Genomic DNA, 8,195 nt, shown 5'->3' with positions numbered 1-8,195 from the left:
GAGAGAGAGAGAGAGAGAGAGAGAGAGAGAGAGAGAGAGAGAGAGAGAGATGTATATTAGGGGGAGGGGGGGTCTGACGTTCAGGTCGATACCAGCTTGTCGAGGCGAGGTGAGGAGCGCAGCTATTAAAGTTGAAAAAGTTGTTATTGGGTGCGGCTGAGACGTCAGCCTGCTCTCTAACTGTTGTTGTTGTTGTTGTTTGATATCACGGAAGGTTGTAGGCGTGTACCTGGCAGCCTATGCAAAACAAAACTCGGGGTTAGGTGGGAAAGTTGCGTGGTGGGAACGTGCGAGGGAAGCTCCTAAGAAGCAGAGTGTCTGAGAGGTGTGGCGTGTGTTTGAGCAGCGACCGCCCAACATGCACTACGGCCAAACTCTCTCCGACGTTACTGACGGGACAGAGGGGTGGAGAGAAACGCGATTGAAATCTCGCCTATAGAGGAAGTTGAATTAAAGAAACAAAAAATAACAAAATCTTTTTTAAAAAGCAAAGATGACACAAAACTAATTTTCTGGGCTCTTTTTCTTTTCTTGCAGACACATCTTACAAGGGATCGTGGGGAGGACATGCCGCTAGCCAGACGCCAGGTAAGCCACACTTTCTACGCTGCTACTGACCCCCCCCCCCTTTCTCTCTCTCTCTCTCTCACTCTCGCTTCGCCCCTTTCACCGTGGGCTTTTGACTTGCAAATCAGGCGGCCCATCTTCGGCGAGGTGAAACGCACCGCCACGCCAGGCCACTTAAATCATGATCCTTGGCTAAAGTCGGCGCGTCAAAACTTCCTCCGACCTCCGTTTCTCCTCTCCGCGCCCTTCGCCGTGACTTTATATCCCCCCCCCCCCTCCTTCCCTTTCCCTCTGCCGCCGCCAGTCGGGTCGTTACAGTGCTGGAAATATTCCCATCGACCCTAATTATTACTGTGCTGGTTATAGTAGTGCGTAGATGTGATCGACATTGATGCACCCCCTGACTGCAACGGATCAAGAGTAAACGTCAACTCGGAGGGTGAAAAAAACGAGGAGTAAACACGTCCCCATATCAACACACGGTCCCTAAAAAAAGGAGGAAAACAAAACATGTTTGCAAAGGACAAATCCGTCAATATCTAAAGCTAGTACGACTGAGTCAACTAATTATCGCACTAATAAACAATCACAGCGGATAGACCTCCCCCGAGAACTTCCCCCTCCCCTTCTCTCCCCTTCTCCGCCCCTTCTCACCCGCACCCCTGCGCCACTCCCCCGCCTCTCATTAGAATTGCTAAATGAATTGTAGCGAGGGGTCAGGCGGGACGGACCAGAGGTGTTGCTCCCGAACGCTTCAAGGGCGTTGCACACTTCCATTATTATTGCTTCACATTTTTCAAATTTATACCCTTAATGTTTTAATTTTTGTGTCAATTTTTCCCTTTTTCCCCCTTTTGGCGTTTGCGAGAATAGCTATAGTCCACCTTTGTAGAATTGAAGAACAGGGGGTACGCTACGCTAAATAAATTTAGTATTTTCACTCTTTAGGAAGGCGTTTTGGTGTCCTGACAAATATTTCTTACAAAAAATTAAGTTCTGATTGGCATCTGTTGGGTACCTTATGGAGACTTCAAACTTTATAATGGTTAAAAGTGTGTCCATCGTCCATTATAGAAAAAATGCAGGCCACATTTGCAAATCCAGGCTGTCACAGAAATTCAGCATCTGAAATAGGTGATTGGTGCTGTTCCTCCCTGTAGTTCCAGATACTAAATCTTAATGAACTGCTAGAAACTTAGAAACACTTGAAAACGATGAAATGACGCGCACCTATCACAAGGAGATGAATGAGTTATTATCCAATATTATACTTATGCCAGGACTTAAATTATTCCAATTGATGGCTCCATCATCAGAAACTTTCCAATCAAACGTGCACTTATGTGACAGTGTTCCAAGCTTAAATAATAGGAAGAGTAAGTAGTAAAAGGGAAAGAATAACAAGAGGTGTCGTTAACTTTTCAGGAACGTATTAAGAAACTATTATGAGAAACCCTAGCATGATCGTTTGATCAGACGCGTTACGGGGTCTTCTATGGAGCTATCAAGTAAAATTTAAGTCCTGATTCAGACAATATTTCACCAAAACTGAAATATAAGTGGCGTCATCTTTTTGTGGTAGACACGCGTTAGTACAGCGTTCAGTGAAAATGGATCAACAGAAACAGTATGCATCGTATGAGTGACAGACTTTGTCATTGTTAAGCCATTTTTTTATTGTTTTGTTATTTGACGTGTAAAGAAGTCAATTTTTCTTTAGTGCTCTAGAAACTCAAGTTGCGCCCCACCGAAAGATTGTCAGTTCGGAGCTACGACGATGAGAGCCATATTATTTTCACGTCGTTTGTGTAACAAAGACTGTGCTGACTAAAGTTATGGACTTTTCATGTCAGGTCTTCATCACAAATATATTGTGCAGACAGCGCAACTTCACCTTGGTTTTCCCGATAGCAATAATTACAATAACAGCAACACCACCAAATGATGACAATAATAATAATTTGCTTTTCAGCATGTCTCAGCGCGGTATACTCACTGCTAATTATTCCATTCCAACCGCCCCTGGCCGTGGTTATGAACCGAGACGAAAGCAAAGACTCATGAATATGGGCGGCGGGCATGGGCCGCGGGTCCGGCCAGGGTCAGAGAAAGGGACGGGGTGTTCTTGGTGAGTGGGCATCCAGATTGCCCGCATACGTTGCGGGGGGAAGGGGGAGGGGGGCAGGAGGGGTGCACCAGGGGGCTGTTCCACGAAGTGTGCGCCGGGGTGGGGTGAGTGGGGGGTACTACGGAGTACTTCTGCTCCGCCGAGCTCGTGCTAGACCGGGAGCAGCCTGGTGCAGCCCTATACTCTCTTTCGAAAAAAAGAGTCAAATCCACGCGGATATCACGTGGCAATTGGACGTTGAATCCACGTCACCAATCCACGTAGAGATGTGCGAAAGGTTCGGAATCGAATCGAATCAGCTCTGATTCGATTCGATTTGCTCACGGGAAATTTGCTGAAAATCCGAACTATTCGAAAATTTCGAATCGATGGTGTTCGCCTTCGAATCTGTCGCCCCTTTTATCGACTTCCTGTTTGAATGGCGCGCTCGTTACATATAACTATAACCAAACTCTCTAACCATTTCCTTGTGATTTTAGAAAATTATGAAAGAAATATGTATTGCTGTCACTTATATTTTTGTTGCATTGCAGTTTTTGAGCCACACACTTCCTATTTAGATTTTCTAACAACGTGAGAATTACTTGGAATTTTCAGATAAAATTCGAATTTGATTCGAAAAACTGAGTTGAAAATTCGATTCGATTCGATGCGAGAGAAAAGTTGCGGATTCGATTCGATTCTGTGAATTTTTTCAATGATTCGATTCGAGGGGAAAAAACCTGATTCGCACATCTCTAATCCACGTGGAATCCACGTTCCTTCCACCAAAATTCCTCTTCGGGTCGGTGGGTCGGTTTCCGTGAACTAAGCTAAGAGTTGTATGACGGACTTTGGTACTCTGAAAATCCGACAGCAGGGTTCTCCCCCTGCTGCTAGAATGTGCACCAAAATGTTCCGTACTGTTGCAACCGTATGATCTCTTCGACGCACCTGACTGGGCAGGAATAATTAAACGGCTTTTCCACGCCACTCGCAAAACCGCACACATCGTAAAGGGTCCTGATCCTGATTATGAGCGCGACAATATGATCCGCTCAACTCTCTCGCCACCGAGGGTCCCGCAACACAGAGAGATGGGCATAGATAGAGTGACACGCCGAGACAGAATGCACTCCACTGGGCTGGCCTCACTGCCGCTGGAGCGGAGCTGGAGGGTCCCGACTCGACTCCTATCTCTGACTGGGAGCGTGGCGGGGCGGGGCGGGTGCCGAACGGCTGCACAAGAATGTAGTACACGTGTGCACACCGATGTGAACGCCGATAGCGGGGTGGGGCGGGAAAGGGGTGGGGCGGGGTGTCAGGGTCGAGACACAGAGATATGATGAGATGTTGAGTTGAGCGGAATTTTTATTCCATTTTTCTGTCCTACTCTAACATTTTTAGATCGGAACGAACGAAAACTTTTAGTTTGGTGACACGTACGCATTTTTTTTTCAATAGAGGCATTTTAATCACGTCGGTACACCCAGAGAAATGATTAGCAATGGCAACCATCATATGGTTGGCTAAGGGAGCACAATAAAATATGGTTGATGCAACCTTACCGTGGTTGTGAAAACCAAAAATATGGTTTTCATCACGTTGTCACTTTTGTCTCAACCATATTTTATGGTGCTCCCTGAGCCGACCATATGATGGTTGCCATTGCTATTTCTAATAATTTCTGTGGGTGTATTCTTCAAATATTTGAACCGTCAACGGAGCAGCCTTATAGGAAGGTTCTTTCTCAAATGCAAAATAGAGGGATGTTCACATGTGATGTCTCTGTGCTGGGGGTAGAAAGGTATGACTTGGTGCTCTACACCTCTTGCCCAGCCCCACTCCACCCCGCCCCGCAGTAGCTCAGTTGGCAGGGACGCATCGCATCGATCTACCGCGACGGCGGCGTCGGCAGGCGTCGGGGGGGCGTCGGGCGTGGCGGAGCGTGGCGTGGGGTGGGGCCCACTCAGCGTCGGGGTTGAGCGTCCCATTGGCCGCCCCTCTGTAAGGCGACGCCCCAACAGCCTTCCGCCCCCAGTGGGGTGAGAGGCGGGAGAGAGAGAGGGAGAGAGAGAGAGAGAGAGAGAGAGAGAGAGAGAGAGAGAGAGAGAGAGAGAGAGAGACGCAGAGGACGGAGGCATCTCTCTCCTCTCGGCTCGAACAATCCCTCGTTACGCGTTCCGGCCGCATGTATCCATTATTCGTCATACGCCACGGTTCACTGAACCACTGATTGGTGCTTCGGATCGTCCCCTATATCCTTCCCCTTATTCTCTCTCTCTCTCTCTCTCTCTCTCTCTCTCTCTCTCTCTCTCTCGTAATTGCTGCTTCGTCTTCGTTAGAAGCTTCTCTTTCCTATAATCATCACGCGCGTTACCCTCGGAATCTCGCTCGGAATAAAGAAGTTCTCCTATCTATCTATCTATCTATCTATCTATCTATCTATCTATCTATCTATCTATCTATCTCGCGCACAAAGTCCAGCCGTCCGCCCAGCGCTGTCACCCGCAGCAACAGTTCGTGAAGCCACTCGCATTCCCATAGCAAACACACTGCCAACCCTTAAGCCACCCGGAGGGAGCCGCCCCTTCCTGCGCGGGCCTGGCCTTTCTGACGGGGTAAACAAGTGTGAAGGACAACATCGGCGATCAAACTGTTTTGAAATGGAAAAAAAAATCGCGTCGGGTGGAGACGAGGCGGAGTGTGAAAAAGGAAGGGGCATATGGATCCACACTGTGAAAATTCTTCAAATAATCACTGTTGAAAATCGTAAATTTTATTTAAAATTCAGAATTTGAAAATTTTATTGTAAATTGTAGGGCAAGTGGTCCTAAAAGTACAGTTAAACTGTATCCTTTCAAAGAACGGCGATAATTTTCACAATAATGGATGTATCCCTATTTTACACTGTCTCTACTATAGTAGGGAATATATTCCCATGAAGGTGACACTGACACATTATGTACGCGATTGCTGTTGCTACAACAGAGATAAACACAATATTGAAAAACATAGGGTGGTAAACAGAAAATACAAGAATGAAAATAGATATATCCTCTACGGTAGATGTTATGAACTAGACTGGGGGATCCTAGGATCCCGAGCTCGGGACGTTTCTACGTTCTACCTTCTTACTAAAAGTAAACAGTAGTTCAACGTCATTATTTTTACGTTTTTAAAACGTGTTTTGGAGGGCAAGGAGAGGATGAAGCCTAATCAGTCGGGCCAGTAGCTCCCCGGGGATAACCACAGCAAACCTTTGCGTCGTGGTATACCATCGTATGCGTTTAGCATCGCGCGGTAGCACGCAATCCCACTGGGGGCGTTTGTTTGATTTCGACCGTTATTCTGTTTTGTTTTAGCGAAAAGCAAACACGATGTTATTTGATGCTTGCCGCCCCGGCCCGGCCGGCCCCCCGCCGGTATTGCGGCTGGATCTGGGCCCGCCGCGCTCCACCGCTTCTGCTTCACCCCGGGGCGCGGCTCTCTCTCTCTCTCTCTCTCTCTCTCTCTCTCTCTCTCTCTCTCTCTTACTCTCTCACGCACACACACACGCTGGATGGTGTTTGAATTAGCGCCCGGAGTGTCGCTTCTGCTGTCAGGAGCAGAGAGAGGTGGCGTCGTGGCGGGGCGGGGAGGGGCGGCTGGTTTAAAGAGAGCCGGCGCCGCGGGCCAGGACGGCGCGGCGCGGCGGAGCAGCAGAGGGTTGAAGAGAGGGGGTGGTCGGAGAGAGAGGGGGGGGGGGTGAAGCGGTGGCGGCGGTGGCAGCACACTGCTAGCTTTGCTCTCTTGAAGCGGGGCGGCCGGGCGTGAAGCAAAAGCCCCCGAGGGCCCCCGCAACCCCCGCTCGACCCACCCCCGCGCCACCCACACGCCACCCCCCAGCCCCTGTGCTCGATGGTCCCAGCTCTACAGCCCCCCATGTATGGAGCCATAGCAGCAGCAGCAGCAGCAGCGCCACACGTCCGCTATGACCCCCAAAAGAATGCGTTCCTTTCAGCAAAACCGAAAAATTTAAAGAAAACGAAAAAACACAAGGTCATGGAGTTTAATTTTGTAAATTAAATTAAAGAATCAAAGGTCTGCCTGATGTGACGATATCATAACAAGGACTGGTGACAGTGAGGCTGCGCGCCCCTGCTGTAACGGGGTCACGGCCCGGGTCCTTTGTCTCGCGGTGGCACGGGGCGGCCGAAGAGCGAGGCTCATTCGCAAGGTTTTGTCGTTTTGTTCTTCTCAGTCAGTATAATAATGGACGTTTGTTTTGCGCGAGAGTTCTTATCTGGAAAAAATTTTCAGGCGACGACAGTGGTCGGTGTGGTCGGGACTATCCAAAGAGAGAGAGAGAGAGAGAGAGGGGAGAGGGGATCTGATTTTGAGGTGACTGGCCAGGGGGCAGCAGGCCACGGGGTCGCCAATGAGGAAGTCCCCCCCCCCCTTTCCACCCCCCGTCCCCGGTCCGGAAGCGCCGTTCGCCCGGCTCGTCATTTTGTTCTCCTTTGGCCCACTCGGCCGATAAGTGTCTCCGCGTCCCTCTTTGGGCGCCGAGAGGGGAAAAGAGGCCAAGGGAAAGGGTATTCAGCGACAACACCAACCGGTCCACCGGTTGTCCCTCACTCCCCTCCTTACCATTCCCTCCTTACATTTTGTCCCAAAATGTGCAGCAAAGGTGCCCCGAATATTCTTAGAAATTAACACTCTTCACTGTGAAAAATAGTTGTAGGTTTTACAGGAAAAAAATGCTTAAAGCGTGTCGTAAAATTACAAATCCATATTGTAAAATTATAAGCATTCTGTCTTGACTTGGACCTTGGACTTTATCGACGATGAAGTTTGGGGTGTCATAAATTTACATATTCCGTTAATATTAATTATAAATCGTAAATTTTTAGGGGTGCTACCCCACTAAAGCCTCTATCTGTAAAAAAGCACGTTTGAAAGACTGTAGCACTTGAAAGACCGTAGCTTGCTTCTAGAGGCACTATTTCACAAACTTATTTATTGGGCATTAGTTTAGGCGAGTTGAGGGCTTCGTTTTTCCGGTGTAACAAAAATGACTCAAAAAACGGCATGAGTAATAAGCTAGGATTTCTCCAAGCTGTTTTGGTGTCGCTTTTACCGCGGGCTGGGCTCGGGTGCCAGTCAGTCACTCCTCCGCTCTGTTTGCCGTGTTCATTGGAGCGCCTTGCGCGATACAAGACATGGCTTTCCTGGAGCGGGGCGCCGCGGCGCCGACCCGTCACCCCACCGCACCGCGCGTCACGTCGCGCCCCGCCCCACCCCGCCACGCCACCGCACCCGACCAGCCTCGCGCGTCGGCCCCCTTGTCCGCGTCCACCCCCTTTTCAGCGTCGCACGGCTCCCTCCAGCCACTTTGGACGTCTTTTCCAGCGGCTGGAGACCAATTCAAGAATTTCTAAAGCGTTCCCAGATAGGAGAACTAAACTAATTTCCACTTCTCTCTTTCTCTCTCTCTCTCTCTCTCTCTCTCTCTCTCTCTCTCTCTCTCTCTCTCTCT

At 49.1% G+C, this 8,195-nt stretch overlaps 1 protein-coding gene across 3 annotated transcripts in view; it reads left to right on the top strand.

The window, feature by feature from the left end:
• LOC113202966 (DNA-binding protein D-ETS-3) overlaps positions 1–8,195 on the top strand; it is a 103,758-nt gene that overhangs the window by 67,779 nt on the left and 27,784 nt on the right. For all 3 annotated transcript variants that reach the window (XM_052269677.1, XM_026417425.2, XM_026417427.2), the window contains one exon: positions 538–588. In XM_052269677.1, coding sequence (XP_052125637.1) covers positions 538–588 — 51 coding nt within the window. The remainder of the gene's footprint in view (positions 1–537; positions 589–8,195) is intronic.

The sequence above is a fragment of the Frankliniella occidentalis genome, unplaced genomic scaffold, assembly GCF_000697945.3.
Source record: "Frankliniella occidentalis isolate FOCC.00 unplaced genomic scaffold, Focc_3.1 Scaffold99, whole genome shotgun sequence".
Taxonomy (NCBI): Eukaryota; Metazoa; Arthropoda; class Insecta; order Thysanoptera; family Thripidae; genus Frankliniella; species Frankliniella occidentalis.
The sequence above is the reverse complement of the archived record's forward strand: the minus strand, read 5'-3'. Positions and strand labels throughout refer to the sequence as shown.